Genomic DNA, 22,477 nt, shown 5'->3' on the forward strand with positions numbered 1-22,477 from the left:
TGCTGCAGATCTCTAGGGCCACATGTGGAGGTTACATGGGTGCGTGGTGTGAAATATGGGAGGGAGCAATATGCCAAAACAGAAGGCAGGCAGCAGAGTGACCCTGGGAAATAGCAGTGTTTGTTGGCCTCAGGAAGGGAAAAATGTCCCTTTTGACTCGAATTGCACCCTTTGGGTTCTGGCAGTTTTGAGAAAAGGAAATGCTTGAGGACATGCTGTGGTTGGAAAATAAGGCTCACTTTTAATTAGGATCACTTTGGGGAGAGAAGGAAAGGATGTGACAGGATTGAAAATCTTGAGGATTTTACTGTGTGAAAGGCTGATGAAAGCCAAGTTTGGCCCCTCCACCCATTTTATTGGGGATATTTGGCACTAACTGGGACACATTTGGCATCTTACACAGCTGGATCCTGAGCAAGATCCCGTGGGATACACCCCTGACCAGAAACCTCTCCAGCAGGAAGGAGCTGTTCTCACTGAGATCATAGTGCTGAAGAGGTGCTTGTATCACACTGTACAGCAAGGTCTGTGACTCCTGGGGAAAGAGATCCCCTTAGCCTCCACACAGAGCTCAGCATCCTGCTCCCTGTTGTCCAGGTACTCACGAATCTTTTGCCTTGTACCCTCGGAAGGCTGATCCTTCTGCTATATCCTCATTTGCCACAGAGGGCAGTCAGCACAGGGATGAGATCTGGGAAAGCCAAAGGCACCAAGCAGGCTCCAGAGAAAAGCCTGGCTGAAGTCCTTGGCATTGTCCTCGGGCAAGATGAGTGGGAATTTGAAGTATCTACACTATCAAAACATGCATTTCATGTAGAATTGTTGGGCCACTGTGTAGGTGCACCGCTGGTCCGATGAGCTCCAGGAACAGAAGTCACCACTCTCCTTATTTCCTGTGAGTGTTTTCAGGGATTCGGACAAAGCCCTTCTCCTCACAGCCTCATGTTTTATTATACAAGCCGCATTAGCAACCGTGGGATGAAAGAGCTCTGCATTATTACAGAGACTTCAGAAGGTGTTCAGCTGGCATGGGGTTATTCACCTCCTGACCTCACTCATGTTTGCAGCCAAACTGGAGATCAGGACAAGACTTGCAGTTCTGTCATATGTACAAATCCCAAGGGAAGGGGTTTTACAAATGACAAATTTTCAGGGGTTGGCAGCTTTGCTGAGGCCCTGTCACGGGGTTATTTTCAGTGGTGCTAAGTCATCTTGTGCCAGCTGTTAGATCTAAGCAGTGCCACTAACACTGCACCACTTTGTTCTGGTGCTTTGAAGAGCACAGAGATAGTGGTGTCTCCATTGTTCCTGTGAGGTAATTTATGGTCAATGTGGGTCTTTTAGCAACAACCACAATATCTGCCTGGCTCGGAAAGCTTGGAATGCACAGGAAGCAGAGCTCCTCTGCTGGCCTGCATTAGTCACCACGGCTGCGTCCTGGGCGATCCCACATACCCTCCAGGGAAATAGACTCTTATTTATTTGGTTTAGCCTTTGATTTGTATCCCCCATCCCTCTATTTCTGAAAGTAGTACTACATCCTGGTGGGAGGACCAGCCCTTCCCCCTGGCCCCTAACCTCCCTGCATCCTTTAGCCTTTCTCTGCAGCGGCTGACACGTCCCCCTCCGTCCTCACATCGCCTTTGTTCTGTGTCTTTGTGCTGCTCCTGTGCTCTGTGTTCCAGCTCCCTTTGCTCTTTCCAGTGGCTTGTCCCTGCCTCTCCTCTGTGGCTGGCCCATATGCCAGTGTTTGCACTGTCTTCTTCAGACTCCCACAGTTCACATTTTTTGAACCTTCTGTTGGCAGTCTGTCCTTCCAGCCTTTACGGAAACTATTTCCAGATTTGAACTGATGGAAAGATAGCAGTAACACCAGACCCAGTGCCATTCCTCTTTAATATCTTTGCCTGCTTACCTTATCTACATATCTGATTTATTCTTGGCAGCCCTCTATCTGTGCAAGGACCTGGATGTATATTCTTATTCCTTTCAGTGGTATATTAATAATGTATACAATTGCTGAGATGGCCTTTCAGACTGCAGCTCTGAAAGGCAGAACCTTTTCTTTTTTTACACTGACACAAACACCTATGACTTTTTCGACACAACTGTGAGTGCTCCGAGGGAGTTTTAAAACTTGAGCTCTGTTATGAAAAACCTAAGTGGTTTGCAGGCATTAACTGCTCTTTTCATATCCTGTAAATTATTGAACTTCTATCATGACATTTGTGATACATAACAATCTAAGTTATGTATTCCTGGCTCCCAGTTCTGCTGGTTTACGTTTCCCTCTATTTGTAGCTTGGTGAGTACATGCTAAAACATGAAAAATCTCTTTTCTAAACACATTGCAAAATTTTGGTGCCCCTTGTACATCTTCACTGACGTCAGCTGATATCCTGCTTGCAGAACAAGCTTGCAATGTGCAATAGGGATCCATGTGTTGATAAGTAAGGTTTATTAAGAGAAAATGTGCCAGGGAGAGATAAATACATTTCGCAGCATTCGATTAGTGAAAAAAGGGAAATGTCTAGCAACTAAATTATGTTTTCAGAGCAGATTCAGGACACATTGTTAAAAATTGAATAGGAAAAGTGAGTAGATAGTGACTTCAGCGACATCATGGAGGTAAAAGTAATGAACTCTGAATTCATTTTAAAACTACTTTTCAACATGATACTGTAGGAGTTTTATGATTTTTCTTAAGAAGTGGAAAGGGAGCTAAGGTGGAAATTTCAGGGCTAAGCATCATTCAGAGTTTTAGGGTTTTTACTGCTTTGAAGTAAGGATGACAGACATTTGTCCAGAACAGCATTAACAGTCAGAGAAAAACCTGTTGCATATTTGTGTCTGACCATTTGCACTATGGCATCTTGGCTGCCCACGCACCACAAGACATGTCAATGAACGTGCCTTACAATTCTTCCCGGATTTTGGAAGGCAAAGATTTGAAATATGGTGTGACTTTATGCTTGTGGTATGACAGCCCAGAAAAAAAAATAGCTTCTCTGGGCCGCAAGAGATGGAAGCTTTTTTGCAAATCCCATTAAATTTATCACGAGTGTGGTGCTGTTGGCCTCAAAAGGTTTTCAAGTGTTGGTTTGGTGCCGTTTTGGCAAACCAGCAAGAGGAGGGGAAGCAAAGGGTATGTGGGTGTACTGAGTTCACTCAGTGTTTGGGAGCTGAGCATCCAGCTCCTGATTTAATCGCCTCTTTGGTTTTGATTAGCATTGGTCACAGAATCCCAGGGTGCTTTGGGTTGGAAAGGGTCTTAAGGATCGTCTTGTTCCACCCCCTGCCATGGGCAGGGACGTCTTCCAGAACCCCAGGTTGCTCCAAGCCCTATCCAGTCTGGCCTTGGACACTTCCAGGGATGGGACAGCCACAGCTTCTCTGGGAATCTGTTCCAGGGCCTCCCCACCCTCACAGAGAACAATTCCTTCCCAATATCCCATCTTAACCTGCCCTCCCTGGTGCCATGGTGCATTTGGAGGGAGGAATCTGCTGTAGGGCCACTGGAAACAGGAGACCAAGCAGCTGCAGCCTGTGTGGTGAAAGCACCCTTTCCTGCTAGTGGAAACTACTCCATTATTGTCTGTATCCTGTGTTCCTGGCACAGAGTCGGGGACTGGTCCAAAGAAGGCAAATGCTTCTCTGTGAGTAGTCTGAACACTGGTATGTGGTCAGCAAACTCCATCCAGATGCTTGTATCTCACTGCAGACTTTTGGATGTTCTTCTTCTGATGAATGGCAAGAACAGGTTTCTAAAAATAAATTAATGGTTTTCCCTTTTTACTTCCTGTGACTTAATATACTTTATTTATCTATATAGCTACTAGCCATCATCATTCTTCAGCTCACAAGAATATAAACAGAAATGAGCCTGAGTCACAAAGTAAGGATGTAGAGCCAGACTTTTTCCAGGATTTTCGCCAGGTGTAGGAGCTGCAGCTCCAGGGTCAGTGAGGGAAAGGGCTGGCTCCGAGGTTGTGCCTCAGAGGTGTCACACAACATGGGCAGCACAGAGAGGAAAGCTGCTTTCTGCATCTGCCTCCAATGTGGTCAGACCTTGCAGCTCTGTGCAAAGAGTTTAAAAACAAAATCATTTAGAAGCAGAATTTTTAAGGTTAGTTTATTGCTAAAGTAATAAAAGTGAGATTCCAGTCAATTATTCCTCTTACACTATCCCTAAGGTTCATCAGACCAACATCCAAAGCAACACTTACTTTCCTTTAATCAGCTCAAGTAACATATTTTCACGAATTTAATCTGCTAGGGCGTACAGTCAGTTCATCATGCTGCTGTCCTGAACCAAACATAAACTTGAATCAAACAGATCTGAAAATAAATGACTGTTATCAGGAATTTTAGATAGAGGTCTCCTTTGGGTGAAATTTAAGGCTGCCTCTGTACAACAGTAGCAGAAGATGCTGTAGTTTTGGTCACTCCTTAAAAATGGCAAGTAATCTAAGCTAAAACATGCTGAGCACCATTTTCTTTGCTAGGTTATATCTTGGGAGCATCTCTCTTAGTGGCAAGCAGAATAATGAAGAGTGAGTGTCCACATACTCAATTTTTTTTTTTTTTTTTTTTAAATCAGCATAACTGATTGTACTGAGGGTGTGAATTGAGTAACCCTTAGCTTTCATTTCAAGGTTTCTGGGATTTTGGCTATCAGTACTAGCAGGGCTGTGTTTGCAGGCTCCTGCAGTTCTAGGGTATAGCATTGACATTGACAGGGACATAGATTTGAAATGTTATTTCATCTTTACATCTCTATTGCTGTCAGTAATCCATTTGCCAGAAAGCTGAGGCCAGCTAAAGGCACGAGAGAGCAGCTTGAGGTACATTGCCAGGACACACTTCAGGTAACAGAGACAACTCTTCCTGTGCTACGGATTTCAAATTCAGTCATTTTGGAGAAATATTTGGCTTCACGTGCCCTGGGGTGTTAGATGATGTTTGAGCACTTGGAATAGGAACAGATCCTGTTTTTGAACAATTGTACTTAAGGATACACAGGAAATCCTCCTTTAATTCCCAGGTTAAGAGGCTGAACACCAAAATCATGTCCCAGCCCTTTTGTATATGCTTTAGAAAGTATTTCTGTATCCACAGATCTTAGAGGACTTCACAAACTTTAGGGAGACATCATGGGAGCCCATCAGTCCATTTGCACTGCATTCAAGTTGAAGAACTTCTGGCATATGACAAAAATGAATATGTTGAATTTATGGGTTTGACAGGCTTCAGAGGACAAGAACTGTCATTTTAGTTCACTTGAAATGGATTCAGCTGAGAGAAGAGAAAACTTGTCCTGGGTAAGACCCTGTGCACTGTGTAGGTGAGGAAGAAGCAGAGTGCTCTGTGTCTGCCCCAGATCACACAGGGTAAAACTGTTCTAGGTGCTCCTTAGTTCAGAACTGAAGTTTGAACTATTGGGCCGTGCTTATTCACTCTGCTGCTTACTTTGTAAGGGACTGAGAAGTGCCACCACACTGTAAAAATTAAGTAGCTTATTTTGTAAATTTGCAGCTGATCATTTTCTTCTGAGAATGAATCTTCTCTCTCAAACACACTGAAAATAATGACAAGTCATTGTCTGCAAGAGAGATTGTGCTCACCGGTACCGTTCTTACAGTGCCATAATGACTTGTCTTTTGTGTGTTGTGATAAAGTATTTTTGATTAATCTTAACCATTTAAGCCCATCTATCAATATAAATGAACAGTTGGATAATGAAAACCAGACACCATCTACTGATTATCAGAGGAAGCACAGAAACATGTTTTGGTTTAGGCTTTAAACATCGTCACATACCAGAGGCGTAGAAATCAAATCTAAGCCTTTTAAAGCTAATAGTTTCTAAACGGCAGATGAAATAATTTAATTTTTCAAATTTCTCTTTGTAGCATCTTGCTAAGAAGCTCTCAGTTAAAAGAACCAGATTATCATTTCCAAAACAAGACCTTTGTTGTCTTGATTATATAAATTAATAAAAGCTTTCCTTTTTCTCTCTCTTCAGTACATATTCTCAGAATAGCTCCGGGGGGGCTGTGTCCTGCAATTCCCTGTGCCCTCTAGCCCTCGTTCAGAGAAGCACTTAAGTGTACAAATAGCCCTGGGTTTGGTGGCAAGTGGGCAGCTGAGCAGAACCTCCCATGTGTCCTGACAGCTTCCATGCCTCAGTGTCCAAGGGAAATCTGCAGCAGCTTCCCACCCTCCACAGTGCTTTCTCCACCTGACACAAGCAGCACAGCCCTGCTCCTTCATTCATGTATCTGTGTAAGGGGTTTTGAGGACTATTTGGAAGTGGAAGATCTCTGCATTTCAGGGAGCTTCTCATGAGCTCTGCTCCGGTAGAGGCTTTGCAATCCCGTTTGGAAGCAATGTCTAATGGTAGTTGAGGATTTCAGCACCTCACCAGTCACAGCACTAAATCTTTAAAGCAAAACCCAGTTGAAGCAGTTCCTGGGAGCTTGTGATTGATTTCAGTCCAGCAGTTACTCAGTATTGACTGACTTGAGCACGTTTTCCGTCAGGAGCAGAGTTGTTTGCGGGAAGTTTCATGGTTTTTCTTGTGGCAAATAAACTCAGGGACCCTATAAACATATTTCAACCTCAATGTGAACAAGCTTTTAAATCCCACAGATTGTATGTGTGAAGTAATTTAATAATGTAAGCAGGAAAATAAATACGTTTCATGACCAGATTATTACAGGGGAGTGTCTTTCCTCTGAAGTATGGTTTTGCTGTCAGACCAAAACAATGTACTAATTCCAGCTCTCACCCTTTTTTGAGTTCTCTTTCTGTTTCTTTGCAGCACATTTTTCTTGCCACTGCTGTCTTTGTTACTTAATTACTTAAAAAAAAATAAGGTTCAAAGGAAGGAGAAAAGAGGATATTAGAGAAACAAACAATGAGCTGGGTAGAGAAAATGTTTCAGCTATCCACAGGCAGGGAATCTGAGCTTCTCTGGAACCTGAATGAGTCCTGGAGCAGCCCCGTTATTTTTATATATATTTTTCCCTCTTTGACTGTTCTGCCTGCTTTTCCCACGTTATCATCAAAGTGGCCCCAGAAGGGACAGTTGTGAAACAGAAACTATCTGTGAGCAGAGGAACAAAAACAGAGCTTTAGTTAATCTTGGTTTTAGCAAAAACAAACAGCTTTGCTGTTTTCTTCTAAGTGTGTTTTAATGTGGGAGGGAAAACGGGGAAAGGCAAGAAGAGATGTTGGTGGCAGCTCCATCTCATTAAAACTTGGATTGAGCCAGTGATGATGGCTTCTCCCTCTTCCTACCCTCTGCCCTGGCCAGACTGCAGATAGGTTTGCAGCACTGGAGGAAAAAATAGTTCCTTCCCCTGGTTCACATGAACTGCTTTGAACTGGAACAGATGTGGATGTACAGAACTGTCTGCTCACAGCGACTGTTCCATTTATAACCACGGATTTTCTATTCAGGTCTCTTTATCATTTTAACTTATTTTCTGTTTCCACGTCCTTTTCCACAATAAAATATTCTTTACTAAATGGGTTTTCAGCTCATGTCCAAAGCCTTTGCCAGTATTTTTCCTAGCATGAACTTAGAGTGCCAGCAATATCGATCAGTAACTTTTTGCTGATAGTGGTGCCAAGTGGAGGCAAGGTTAAGTTTGGGCTTGTGGAATTTGTAAAATGTTCAGAATATCAGGGCAGAATCTCGAGTCTGATGATATTAAAATCTCGCAAGAGGTGTTTGTAATATCCAACTTCCAAATGATGTTTCTGTTGATTTTCTGCTTTGTTGAACTGTGTTTGACTCTGGTGTACAAAGAAAGTTTGTGTGCAGCCCGGACCAGAATAGTTCCAAGGAGTACAGATAAGAGATTTATATTCAACCACAAAAATTTGGTTGATGATGTTGGGTTTGCTTTGTGTTTTCCATTAACTTGTACTTCAGGGTATGCTCACTAACTGTTTGATTTGATTAAATACTCAATAATTAATTCTGCTAAAGCTCTGCTGAGTAAGAGGTGAGTCCTGCAGTTTCCACAGGAATGTGTCCTGGGCTGAGGAAGAGATAAATAGGAGATGAAATCAGTATTGGTGTTTGGATAAAACCAACCAGTTTTGCCTCTCCAGTTCTGTGCTCACTTGAGCAGACCATGTGGTCTTTATTACAAAATCAGGAATTCATTTTTTTAGAGTTATTTCAGTTTGTTCTATGGTTTTTCTAAGGAAACAGCCAGTTGTTTGTACATTGGAGACATGTACATGTGTCAAGTTCTTTGTTTTAGTTCATTGCTTTCAGTTGACACAGAAAACAAGACTTTCATCAAAGCTGTGGAGACAGATAGGATTTTAATCTAAACCATATTGCAAGGCAAAACCCTCTGTGACCAGTGTTTTCTTAGGGTTCAGCTTTGAACTGCCCCCTGCACTTTCTTCTAGAAAAGCCAGAGATTTCTTTTACTTCATGTCTGAATGTACTTTTCCGTGAAGCAGTGCTGTGTTGATGTTGGGATGCTGTGAGGAGCAGTCCAGGAAGGCAGGAAATTCCAGATGCTGCGGATTCCTCACAGCATTGGGAAAGAAACCTTTTACTCTTTTTGAGCTACTGTCACATCACTCAGGTTGCATTGAGACAAATGCAAATAAAAGTAGATACAGTGTGGAAAAGAGAGTTTCAATTGCTCCCCAAGAAGAGATAATGAAATCATTGTGTGAATCTGGTCTTAGCAATGTTAACAGGTAAGATCTCTCTCCATCTGTCCAGTTGATGTGGGTAGACTGGTTTCTGACACACAGTTTGCTCTTGCTCAGGGTCAAACTCTTGTGTACTTGCCCTCCCGGGTGCAGTTTCCAGTGTGAAGTGTTTCTCTTTTCTCCTTCCCATGATCCATACACTTTCTATTTCAATAGCTGTAGCTTGCTTTATTTGCTCAGTTTAATTTTCATTTAAAGTTTCTTCTCAGAAAAAAGTACAGATATTCATCTGCAAACAGTTTTTAAATCTCTCTGAATGTTTTTGGCTACACTGCAGAGGAAACCCTTTCCGACTGCCCCCATGACAGCACTTTTCTCCTGAGCCCTCCTGGTGTCCTTGCTCCACCCTCCCACAGTTTCAACAAGAATTAAAACTTCATGGGAACATACCCAGTGCACAACCACATCAAAGCTGTGGTCACAGCCCAGTTTTCAAGCGGAGCTGGCCGAGCCTGGTGTCTCAGTTCGGATGTGATGTATTCTGTAGGGGCCCTACGTGCCACATGCAGCCAAGGCTGGACACCAGACAACAAGTTCCCAAAATTGCTGTCTGGGCTGAGGCACTATTTCATTTACCCATTTCTGTAAGTTGTCCACATGAGTTGATCCATCCCCTCTTTCACCAAAGCACCGCATCATTTGTCTGGTTTTAATACTGACCAGCAGTAATTCCTCAGTGTGAAGAATGTGCACTGGAGGAAAATCTGTTTACAGTTCTTTGAGAGATCAGTTCTAGTTTTGTTCACATTTGCCAGTTTCACAGTTTTATTGACTTTATTTTTAAGGGAAATAATTACGTGGAGTCTGGTTTTAGTCAAGGACTTCTCTGGTTTATGTGAGGAACAGACAAAGACCTGCCACATCAGAAGGGTGAAATCAGGTGGGGGAAAGAAGTGTTCTTTCCCTGCAGCAAATAAATCAAGAGCTTCCACCCTCCAAGAATATACAGTAAAGTAACACGTGTGGGCACTAAGGATAAGCAGACACATCAACAGAGGGAAGTCTTTGACAAGTTTTAAGTGTGTCACTTGGTCATGGGATGTATCTTAGTAGACAGTCTGTCACTTTTATTCCTTAATAACTTTTTGACAAGAGACAGATAATACCACAGAGTTTATTTTAAGGTAGATTGTTACATTTTGTGTCTGTTCTTTTTCTTTGTTTGTTTCTTTCCTTTTTTTTTTCCCTGATATTTTCTCTTTTTCCTAAAAAAAAGCAATAATGTCCCAGCTATTCATTAAGTTTGGAGATATGGGGTAAGTAACTGATTATATTTGGGAAGGAAGCAATGGATGCAGAGCAGCTGGATGCTGTTGGAGTGTCAGTTCCTTGGATGTAGGAGATGCCCCTGCTCCCATCCCTTTGCTGTGTGCTGTGCCCAGGAATGTAAGAGTCCTCTTGGGATCCATGTGGGAGCACCAGAGCAGTCCAGAGAGGCTGCACCTGGGGCAAAGGGATCTTTTTTAAAAGCTGTTGAAAGGGGGTAAATCTGGATGATCTCTCTTTTCCAGCTTCTCGTCTTACACAGCCTGATTTGTTTTACATCTGTGGCATGATCAACAGATATTTTTTATTTAGGGAATATTTACTCAACCAGTTTGGAGCGCACAGAAATTCACTGTGGGAAACCAGTGCATTCCTACAGGCTGAACCTCCAGGCTGCCTCCAGGCATGTCTGAGGAGGGGGCAAGGAGTGTGAGCCCACACAGAGGGAGGCCAACCTAGCCCTGAAGAGTTTTCTTTCATATTCATAATTTCTGTGTTCCACACTGATTGGTAAAGTGTGGTTTGAGAGGCTGTTTTGTAGAAACATGCCAAAGTCCTTCTTGAATCCATTATGATCTGCTTTGGTTGATGTTTTGTAGTGAGGGTTTGTCAAAATTTGTGTGAACAAAGGTTTCACTTTGCATTTTCTGTATTTTGTGTTTTAGTGGTGATGTACAGCAATGTGATATTGGATGAAGAAACTCTGTGGAAAAGAAAGGAAAAGACCCACCTTGCCTCACTGAATTTATCCAGTAATATGATTAACTTGGCCCATGAGGGTTATAACTGCAGCATTTCTGAGCCGTTACATCAACTAAGTGCTTTGCTTTCCACTTTGTGTGGTTTCAGGAGCAGGGACCTTACAACAATACCAGCTTTAGCTCATAAGGAGATCCTGCCCCATCCTCAGCATTCTCTTGCTTAAACAGTTGATCCATCAGTTATTTATTGAGTCTGCTACATGCAACCTTCACCTTTCCTTGGACTTGGTAACGCTGTCTCATTCCACCCTGATTTACTCTACAATTTTCCAGCTTAAAGCTTCAATCCTGTCATTCCTTCCTCTATCCATGTACAACGTTACCCATCAAAAACTCCAGGTAAAACTGAACAGATGGGCGTGTACCTGGATGACTAAAACTTGCTAAATCTTTCTTTAACTTAACCTTTAAGTGCTTTATTCTTTATAAGGGAAGCCCCACCAGGAAAAATAAATGCTGCCATCAATTAAAAAACCAGTGCAGAGTAAATGAAACTGATAGCTCACCAAAGTATGTGTTGTAGTTTGGAAATGCCTGTGAGAGGCTGTCACTGAGAACAGGCCAAAAATGGAACCTGGAGGAAAAATTAGAAAGAAGGTGGAATGTTATTAAAGCTATAATTATAAACATAGGAGGCACTCTGATATTGTTTCTGTTCTTTAACATTTCCATGTGAACAGGACTTGCTGCTTGGGAGTTTGCTGCATGGGCTCCAGGAGCCCTTTTTTAGGATAGAGGAGTAGGTGCATGTTGTCTCAGCAGATTTATGTGTTCAAATAACGAATTTGGATCTTAAGAGTACATCCCAAACTGTAGGATTTCCAATATTTCGTAACCAGTAGGCTGGTAATAGATTGCAAGAAGTACGGGCTGGAAAATATTTGACTCCCAATTGTTTCAGAAATGTGAAATCCCTGAAATCTGCTCATGGAATTACACACAGTCCATCATCCAGTATGCAGATGGCAAATGTTTTTGGAAAGGGCTTTAGAAAAATATTTCCACCTATGTTTTCCTTGGTGCCGGCTGTTGTTGCACCCTGAAAATAAAATGAGAGCTGTTCCCTTTGCCTCTTAAGGAAAGGAAACCGATGTTTGTGGTGGTGCACGTTCAGATTTCATGTGCCGCGTGTTTGGTTGGCTCCAGAAGCTCTCCAAGGCCAGGGAATGGACTCCAGCAGGAAATCAATTGTGTGGGCACCAGGAAGGAGCCACCCTGCAGGTGACAGCTGTGCTCTGTCACCTGGGGTCACACAGCCTAGCGTGGTGTCCCTGCTGGTGGCCCAGGGCGGGAGCTGGAGCAGCCCTGTGCTCTCCGTGCTTATGCCATGTAATTAAATGCTCCAACAGCGCCTGTGGGCAGCAGCTGTTTTGAAAATGACATGATGGACACAAGTCAGGACATTCTGGTGGCAGCAAGCCCGTGCATGCCTGCAGCTGAGAGCTCTCCATGTCCCCTTTGATGCCCCACTCCATGCCCTTGGGTCAAATGTCCTTAAGGTTGGCCAGGTTAATGAGTACCACTGGTTAATTTGCTTCAATTTGAAAAGCTGTAATTCCTGGAGCATGGATATAACAGGGCACATGAGCAGCCTCGTCCAAGGCTGTTCCCATGTGGTGTGTTGTCACACACTCCCTTATCCCCCTTCAGCAAAGTAATTAAAGCACAGGCTCTTCTCCATCCCGCAAAGTGTTTAATTTTAATGGCCAATTTCATAAACAGTCCAACAGGTGCTGGCACATATTGTTCCTGAAGGGTAATCCTGGCAGCACGTGCTGTCTTGTAGTTTATATAGACAGAGTGCTCTAAAAATTTATCTTTATGGTAATTTTTTTGTGGAGCTCATGGACCTCTTCCAGTTGTGCTCTCCACACCCCCAGATGGGACTTTCATAGGAATTTTGAACTTCAGAACACAGGAGATGTAAATAGGAGATGACAGGGGGAAACGCTTTTTGTTGTTAATAGCATTTCTGAATTTTCAGGGTATTTTGAAGATTATCGTGTGTTTTTTGATGCCCATCAAAAGTCACATCATGATACCGAGAAAATATACTTCCCATGGAACAGCTGCAGATGAAAATGAAGTGTATCATATGGACATTATTTCTTGTGTAAATCGAGGGATTGAGGATGCTGTTGGAATGGTTCTTTCCCTCCCTGTGATGGCTTTTGTTTTCACATATTTCATTTAGCTGCAGTCTTAGAAAAACTACAGCTGTCTTTTCAGTTGTTACTTTCACTGTCTTTTTAGTTCTTTATTTTGTTTTAGGTGAGTTTTTGGTGAAGGGTGTTACAGGAAAATATTTTACAGGAAAATATTTTGCTGCTAAATGGAGTGTAAGGAAGTATGTTTAGAGGAGCTTGATAGTCTCCAAATCTCTGTCCTCTTGCTTTGTGTTCCTCATCCTGTCACTATGGGTGCTTTTGGCAACACCATTTCAGCTTGGTCCCACAGTTTAGGCAGTAATGAACCAGACCTACCCATCCTGAGAAATCTTCATTAGTATCAGCAAGACAAATGGCCTGCTGAAATATCCACAGGTTTGTGTTCTTCTCGGTCAGGACTGACTTGTTTTGCCCTTAGTGATGTGCCTGCTGATGGGAGCAGGAGCTGGCAGTGTGATCTGGGCTGTGCCTGTGACTCAAATTGCACTGAGTCAACAGGCACCCCAGCCAATCCAGGCTGCAAACTGAATTATTAACAATTATTTCAGTAAAGTTTAGCATTTGGGTTTAGCTTGTGTGAAGGAGAAGTGGCTTTAAAGCATCTTCAACTGAAGGGCAGGGATTTGGTTTTGTTTTGTTTTGTTTTGTTTTAATCCATGTTTGTGTTCTGCTCCACCATGTGTTTATTTTAAAATCTACTTGTGCATCAACACATTCTCAATCTGAAATGTAGATCTCAGACTGACATGTTTTACATGTTTGAACTGCATCCAATTTTAAAGTACCACAGTTATCTAAGAAGTACATCAAAGTTTCCTTCAGTGTTCATTTCTCATTATTATCTGTTCTCGAGCACTGATTGTTTTTCAGTATAATTAGTGTAAGTTCTCCTTTTGATCTCCATGTCAGATGTGCTCTCATGTTTACAGAGAAGAATCTCCTTCAGGTTTACTCCTCCTAAGTTTTACTGTGTAAAAAACAAACTTCTGCCCTGATTCCACAATTTTAGGCATTGGATCTCAAAAGTACTGGTTTCATTTTCTTTGAGTACAGTCACATATGGTTTGTATTGCCATCAAATTCCTCAAAAAAAAAAGCACCCAGGTGAGTTAATGGCACCTCTATTCCTCTATGCCGACTTCAGGCAGGACATGGCAGGACAGTTGATAATAGATCTAAAATAAAGCCTACTGATGACAGATTGCCCCACCAAAAATTTCTTGAAACTTGAACCAGTGAAGTCAGTGCCCTCTCCCTACAGCTTTTTGTGTCTGTGTCTGTGGAGGTTTGGATCTGGTACCAGCAGCCTTAAATCTTGCATTGTTAAAGCAGACTTGTTTATCTTCCTGGAAAAGGATATGCTCCATGGACTGGAGATGAGAACCAGACAAGTGCAAAATCCTCCATCTGGGCAGGCATAATTAGCCAGTTAAATGGCAGAGAAGGGTCTAGACTTATACTAAATATAAATCCGTAATATCTCTGTGTAGGGAACATATAGTAATGCTGGTCAGAGCTGGAAAAGCCTGACCTGGAGTACTTTATCCCATTTCAAGCATCTTTTCACAAGAAAAATGTGTAGCATACAGCCTAAAGCAATAAAAATGAAAAGAAATCCAGGTAAATACGTCTTGGAAGAAAGTAGAGGAAGAAAGGCATCTGGCCAGTGGGGTTTGCAAAGTTCCCTTTGGGTTTCTGGATAGAGTTGTTGGGTTTGGGGCAATATTTGTCATCCTTGGCCTAGTGTGAGGTGCCTTATGCTGAATTTTGCTTGTAACTCAGGGAAAAGCCATCCTGACAGGAGAGGAGAGGGAACAGTGGGAAACCCTCTGTTCATCTGTGGCCTCTGTGCCAGCTGTTCTCAGGAGCTCCTGGGGTCACCATGTCTAAATCTTTGCTATTTCAGGCAACCACATCGCAGAATCCCATTCATAAATTTCTCAAGTACCATTACAAAAATAGTTTTGTTTTACTACATTTATATATTTATATATTTATATATTTATATATTTATGTATTTATATATTTATTTATATATTTATATATTTATATATTTATTTATTTATTTTTGCCACTGTTGTCCTGGCATGAACCTCTGCTTTGGAGCCTCATCTCTAATGACTGCTTTTGAGTGTTTTAAGTATTAATTAATCACTTGTGCACTTTATTTGTCCTTCATTGCCCTTTGTCTTCTTGACCATCCAATGTAGGATGGGGAATGTTTCTAGCAAGGGGGTAGGTTTTTAGTTCTGTGTTCTAGGAAGAGAAGCTCCTCCCTCCATCACTTCCACAACCTCCTCTGTCATTTTGCATCTGTTTAAATTTGAGTTCCTGTGTCTGACACAGGTGATGTATGCTGCAGGCAGTATCCCAGAAAAAAAGCTGCTGTTGCTGATCATCTTCAGTGGACATATCCTAGATTGCAATTTTCCTTTTTCTGAGCTGTTTCTCACAAAAGGAACAGTTGTACTGATGCAGAATGAAGGAATACAGACAGCACTGGGAGGTGACAACTCTGGAGAAGATTAGGAGCAGCCTGTGTTTGAGCAGAACACTTACACCGTGCTGGGAGTTCTGACAGGCTCATTGAGGATCTGCAGTAATTTTTGTGGGTGTTCCTTGAAAAGGAGGAGTCGTGCTGTGTTTGGGCACAGGGTGGACAGGCAGTGGGTGTGCAGTTTGACCTCAAGGTGTTGGCTTCCAGTTGGTTTGACACTGCTTTCTGCAGCTGTGCTCTGAGAGCTTCTCTGCTACCAGTGGTGGCTGGAAGTTCTCAACACCAAATGTCTCCCAAAATCAAGACACTGGAACGTGAGCAGAAACAGATTCAGTTTTGGCATATAAAAATTAAGGAGAGAGTGGGATTGCCAGTAAATGGTGCAACCAATTTGTATCCTTACCCAAACCAGAAGAGTGTCCAGCTCAAGGGCAGAATGGGCAGAATTTATAAATCTTCCAGCTGCATGGTGTGCCCCAGTGGTGTTGGTGGATTAATGAAAGATAAATGGCTGTCTTCACCAAAAGATCCCTTTTTCCCCCACTTGCTTTTTTCCCTCAGGCACAACAGCAGCACAACCGGTGCCTTTGGTTGTGCTGCTACAAAGTGTTTCCATATTTAAACAGATTGTTTATTGACGTGAGTAAGTGATAGAGCATTCAAATCTCTGGGAATCGCACCATAAATTTCCCAAATAAATAGACATAAAAGAGAGAAGCCAAATAGGATATAAGTGCTCTAAAGACTCATGATCAGCAAGAAGTGCCTTTCTGTCAAACCAGCAAGTCATTGTTTTACCATGAAAAGTAGCATTTCAGACACAGATTTTTCTGCAAATGGCTGATTTTTGCTGCCTAACTTCTTAAATATTGTTTAAAAGGTTGAGTCCTTTCTAAGAGCCTGATGGCTGATGAGCAAATGTAAAGATTAGCAGAAGCCTGGGGAGATCCCGATGGGGGCTGTGGGAATTGTTTAATGGGCTGAAGTAGGTGTGGTGATGGGTTTTTCCCCACTGGAACATCATGTTCAGGAGTGACAGCTTGGGTCTATAAGTGTTCCCGTATTTCCTCCTGTGAGAGCTGGTACTCCAACAGCTTTGGGCAGAGTCAACTCATACCTGCATTTACACTTGCTCTGGTTTTCAGTACCACCGGAGCATCCAGCCTGTCACAAAAATACAGTTTTGTGCTGTGCCACAGTGGGATGTTCATCAAGAGGACTTGGCTTTGTGCTCTGAAGTTTCCCTGAAGGATCTTGTTTGGCTGCCTGGAGGTGTGCTGTGGCAGCATTCGCTGTCTCTGGTCCCCAGGACAGGCAAAAACCAGCCTGCAGGGAGAAAAAGCATAAAGAATTCAAACTGTTGATCTGACTTACAAATACTTCCTGGGGAATACAGTTAAGAGATGAGAGTTTCCAGGGAAGAAGGGTTAGCTTCACCTAAATAAAAAATTGTGTTAAAATCAGGCAAAGAAAACCAGTAGATACAGAAACATCACGAGTGTTGGCTCAGGGAGATGATGTGGTGAGGTGTTCATCCCTCTGTCCATCCTTACCCTCATGGAAAGGTGCCTTGATGCTGAATTGGGCTGGAGTCTGACAGTGCAAAAACAAAAATTTACTCCATCAAACATTCTTTTTTCAGCCTCTGCAACCAGTTCAAATATTTTAAATATTGTCTGTCCTTCAAACACAAAAAATGCATTGTGCAAAATCGTAATAAAAACCAGAAACTGCAACAGGCCACAAACGTCCAGAAGTTCAGTAAAGCAAATGGCCCAAAGATGTTGTTAGCATGTTATCTGTCAGACTTGAAATCAATCAGAACTCCAATACTTTTGTTTTTATTAAGCTAGTTTCCCTCTCTTCCTTAAAAAAACAATATTGACATAATTACTGCAGTCAGAAGTTCCCTTTCTCTCCATCAGCAATAGATTTAAAAGCAGGCGCTTCAAGATAATTTCCAAAGAGCTTGAATACTTAAAAAAAAAAAAAATCCCCCCCCAAAAAACCCCCCCCAAAAAAAAACAAAGGCCAAAAATCGTAAAGACTGTTCATAAAACTAGAAACCTAGCCGACAAAAATGTGTTTTGTAAACTGGTTTAACAAACCCATCAGCACAGAGTATGTGCTATTAAAAAGCAATCAAGTTTGTAAATAGCCATTTACAAACCAGCCATTTTGAAAAGTTTTATGGAATAAGAGATACTATCCTTTAATATATTAAAAAAAAATTACTTTTTCTAAACATTTTAGTAAAACATGGGGCTTTTTTTATAGAGTATTGTTTTTCTAAGTGTTTCAGTGCTTGAAGATAAGCAATATATTAAAGTTTAATTCCATTTTATTCTATTGTTTAGGGTTTTTTAACACAGGATGGATAAACATTTAGCAGATAAATGAACAGCATATTTTCCTTTTTTTAAAAAAAAGAGAAGACAGAAAGTGAAATATTATTCTGCTAACCAAAATAGAAAAACCCCATAATCAAAACTTGTCTTAGTCTTATAAACTTAATCACACTTTAGGGGAAAACAAATTCCTTCCTAAATTCTAGGATGAAACCTTGACCCTGCATAAATAACAAGGTTACATCCTCAACCTCTTTCTCAGGAAATATGAAAACAAATAATGTTTTCTCTCTTTCTCTCTGCAGTGATGTCAAATGCTTGCTCTTGGCAGGAGCTGCTGTTTCCTTTCTTACCCAGAATATCTTTGGGCAGCCCATCACTGACCACATGCCTGTGATGAATTTTGGGCTTTTCTGTGGTAGAACAGCTGTAGTTTGGGAATTTAAAGAAGATTTGGCTACAGAAAAGATATGCTGTTTGAAAATCTATAATTTCTAGTTTTGCTTGTTTGGGCCATACTTTTGTCGTGCTCAAAGATGTTTCCTCAGTGGAGGAGGATTCACTTCTAGAACTAAAGAGAGAGTATTGAGGGTTTGTTGTGGGAAGGATGATGCCCCTCTGGTGATGCTTGTGATTGTGTGGTGATGCTCTTTCTGGGGATGATTTCTCAAAGAATAATGAACAGAAAGATGGCAAAACAGGGGAATCCTATCTCTCAGTTTTTGAACTAAAATAGTAGACTAGAGTTGCCCTTTATTATTTGTTTTCATTAGTGTTTTACATGATCATCATAATTACAAAAAAAAAAAGGTGTCTTTTTCCTTTTTAAATTTTTTTTGTGTAGGACCTCTCTGTCATCTCTTTGGATTTGCCAAGATGTCCTCGTTTATACACAGGTCGAGCACAATGATCCTTCAAAATAGATCTGTCTTTGGTTCCTGTGATAAGAACCCCTTGGGTTTGTTGTTTGTTTTTGGAGGGGAACAGTGTTAGGCACGTACATCCTGATGCAGAAATCTGCCTCTTTAAGGTTCACACCTTAAAGATGGATGGATTCTGAGTTCCTTTTGGAAAAGTGCTGCTGCAGAACAAACAGGAGCAAGTTAGAAATGAAACTTAGATTTTTGGATAGAGATTTTGGCCCAGCTGCCTTTGAGCACCTGCAGCAACCACGGAGCCCTCCACACTCTGCTTCTATCCATTGTACAGGTGACAGCAATTTCATGGCAATTTCCTCTCCTTTTTTTTTTTTTGGGCAGGAAATGTGGATTGACCAGTGTATCTTTGGATAATCCAGGTTTAATAGTAAGCCTATCCCCTGTTACAAATCCTTCAGGGCACCTGTTTAAACTTAGACTGGATCTTGACTGCCCCTTTGATACAAAGATGTAATTCGATAATAAATATTGTCAAAAGCCCCTTGAGGAGATTTGGTAAGCCTGGGCTCAGCCCTGCTGTCGTTCTCAGCTTCCCTGCTGAGGGCCAAACTGCAAAGGATGTCCATCCTCAATCATTCCAAGTGTGCCTTTCACCTGGGGGCTGTCAAGAAGCCTTACCAAGGCACTGGCCTACTCCTTCCCCTTGCTGGCCCCAAAGGGAAGCTGTCTTTGCTGTTGGATCAGCTTTCTGCTCCAAGACTTCACTCAGGATGGGGCCTCTGGGAATTCTAAGCAGGAGTGTATTGTTTTCCTGCAGCATGCATTTCTGCATCCCCTGGCATGGGGAGGGCTGGCTGGCTGGGACATGGCACCCTCCCAAATCTCAGCTCTTTCTGAAAACCAAGGAGCAGAGTACCTGGCTGCAGTGACACTTCTTAGGGCTTCTGTCTCTGGTGTGCCTCAGCTTGGTCCCTGAGGCACAGGAATGGTATTCCTATAGATAGACAGGAGTTCATAGAGCTTCTCCCATTCACTGGTTTGCATTCTCTTGCTCGAGGAGGGAGATTCTTCCAGCTGCTGGTGGAACTTACCCCTTTATTATCTTATATTGGTGTTGTTCCAAGTTAAAACTGCAGGGCTGTAAAGAAAACTCAGGAGAGCCAAGCTCCTACTCAGGGCAGGATTTGGCCAGATTTCCTCAGGGAGCACAGAGCTGGAACCCTGGTTGGATCTCTCCCACCCGCATCTCCCCACCACATCAGCTCCACCTGCCTGGGAACACCCAGAAAACCTATATAAATAGGGTGGAGCTCTGCCCTGCAAAACCCAGCCCCAGTGACTGCCTCTCTCAGCTCAAATGTAGAAAAGCAACTCCTGCATGTGGTGCCTGTGGCCCAAACCCTCTTTATCAGATGAGAAAAACCTTCCAAGACATCCATGACTGGGTTTATGCAGCCCAAACGCCCTCGTGGTTTTGCATGGAAATGTAAACACGAGTGCAAATGTCTCGAGATTAGGACTTTAAATGGGAAACCTCAGGGATAAAGAGCAGCTATCTCTGCTAGTCAGCACATGTGCCATGCCCAGGCTGCAGCCCATGACTGAGATTTTAGAGTGAAACTGGTAATTTTTGGATCCTCATTTTCACATGTTTGGTATAAAGAACCTTTTGTTACATCCTGGTAAAGGAAAATATACAACATATTTTAAATGTATCTACATATCTTTTATATTTAGATTCTTGTGAGAGTTTAGGTGTCCACTGTACCCATAAACACCAATTCTCTCACCATAATCTCTTTTTTAGTGTTTTCTTTCTTTCATCTTACTGCTCCCATTGATAAAAACTGCCTTCTCTTGGAACACACAAACAAAAATAATGAGCATCATAATCCTGCAAAACATGTTTAACAGGATTCACAAAAACATGGATTCAGTGGCTCTCCCATGTCTAGTTTTGTTTTCACCATAATCTTGAGCATAGTTTTAGTGCTGATCTTTGTGCAATAGCAACAGAAGCAAATAATATTTTTCTGGTGCCTGGCAGAAGAAGAGTACTTAACTCAGAAATATGTCTGAAAACAGATTTACTTCATAGACCAATAAATAGTTGTTGGTAGCTGTGGAGAAAAAAGTGAAATTTGTTTTGGGATGGGAAGAGGCTTTATGTGTTTTCATAAAATGTGGGATTTGACAGGGTCTAAATAAACTGGCAGTAGTGTTATGGTAGAATTTGTATTTTCTGGTCCTTTATGTGCTATTGAAAATGCCATTTCAATCAAAATGTTCATTATCTTTACAGGTTTTAGGTGGTTTTGCTCTTTGCTTTACATTTCACAAGGCTTATGTCAGATCAGATGTGTGTTCAAGCCCAGGGCTGCATCCTGCAAACAGGGTAAATAAATCTTTAAAAACAAAAATAAACAGGCATAAATAAAAAAAATGATGTCATAGCTGTGTGTCCTTCTAACCTGCTCTGAGTATGTTGCTGATAATAGTAGATCAATAAAGCTGCAGACAGCCATCCAGGAAAGCTGCAGCCCCACGCCAGAGCCCCACCATTCTCAGTAGTGAGAAACAGAGCTAAGCCAGCTGATCATCCAAATAATCCTGCCAGGAGCTGAAGATTTTTCACCTGTGTGACTCCCAAGCACTGGACATGAAGTGTCTGAATGGGCTGTACCCTTCAGTGTGAGTTGTCAGCATCAGGCACATCAAGGTCATCCTTCTTTGAAAGTATTTTTCCTCTGCAAAGGAAACTGTGTGTGGAATCCAAGATTTATTTCACTGTTTGAGCATTTTTAAAATTGATTGGTTCATAACATCATGCTTGATTCATTAAGGTAATAACCACCACAGATGTAGGCTACAAGTTTTAAAATAAATGGAAAAGCAAAGGAGATGGGCAAGTGTCCTACTTAGTGTGGTGTTGGCGGAGAGGAAAGAGGCAGGGTTCACCTTCCTGCAGATGGAAGGGAAGGAGATATCAACATTCCTGCATCCCTAAAAGGATGGATAGGAGGTATCAGCATCCCCAGAGGTGTTAAATTTGCCCCAGGGGAGGTGGGCTCCCTTTTCCTGCCAGGCCAGTGGTACAAGTGAAACCTGCTGCCTCCCCTCAAGCAGCACAGCTTGAGGCAACATCTGGCTGCTCACAGCTGGAGAGGCGAGGGAAAATTTACATCAAATTGTCCCTGATGTGCAGCTAATCAGCTCCTGATGTAAGGACTTAGAGCACAGCACAAGTTCAAGATGTGTGCGGGTGTTCGTTGGAGAGCAGGGCAGCTCCTGCCTGGGCTGTTGGTCCGGGGCCAGTGCCTCGTAAACAGGTGCCAGCATCCCAAAAAAAGAACTGCCCTCCTTGCCAGCAGTGGGTATCCTCGCTGGCATTCCAGGATCCTCGCTGGCATTCCCGGGCATGGCTCTCGGGCCAGCAGGAATGACCTGCTGGTCAGCAGGGAAACCTGCAGCTGCTGCCACTGCTGCTGCTGTGACTGCTGCTGCTGCTGCTGTGCTGCTGCTGCTGCTGTGACTGCTGCTGCTGCTGTGCTGCTGTGCTGCTGCTGCTGTGCTGCTGCTGCTGCTGCTGCTGTGACTGCTGCTGCTGCTTCTGCTGCTGTGCTGCTGTGACTGCTGCTGTGCTGCTGCTGCTGTGACTGCTGCTGTGACTGCTGTGACTGCTGCTGTGCTGCTGTGACTGCTGCTGCTGCTGTGCTGCTGTGACTGCTGCTGTGCTGCTGTGACTGCTGCTGCTGCTGCTGTGCTGCTGCTGCTGTGCTGCTGTGACTGCTGCTGCTGCAGCTGCTGCTGC

The 22,477-nt window shown here is 42.6% G+C and overlaps 1 protein-coding gene across 11 annotated transcripts in view; it reads left to right on the forward strand.

The window, feature by feature from the left end:
- The window catches only part of ANO1 (anoctamin 1), a 71,723-nt gene that overhangs the window by 3,215 nt on the left and 46,031 nt on the right, over window positions 1-22,477 (forward strand). For 7 of the 11 annotated variants that reach the window (XM_056493227.1, XM_056493237.1, XM_056493229.1 and 4 more), the window contains one exon: window positions 404-524. The exons of 3 other annotated variants lie outside the window; for them this stretch is intronic. In XM_056493227.1, the coding sequence (XP_056349202.1) occupies window positions 404-524 (121 nt within the window). Of the gene's footprint in view, window positions 1-403; window positions 598-22,477 lie in introns of those variants that run through there. One more of the 11 variants, XM_056493236.1, reaches the window with a different exon arrangement.

The sequence above is a fragment of the Oenanthe melanoleuca genome, chromosome 5, assembly GCF_029582105.1.
Source record: "Oenanthe melanoleuca isolate GR-GAL-2019-014 chromosome 5, OMel1.0, whole genome shotgun sequence".
Classification (NCBI taxonomy): Eukaryota; Metazoa; Chordata; class Aves; order Passeriformes; family Muscicapidae; genus Oenanthe; species Oenanthe melanoleuca.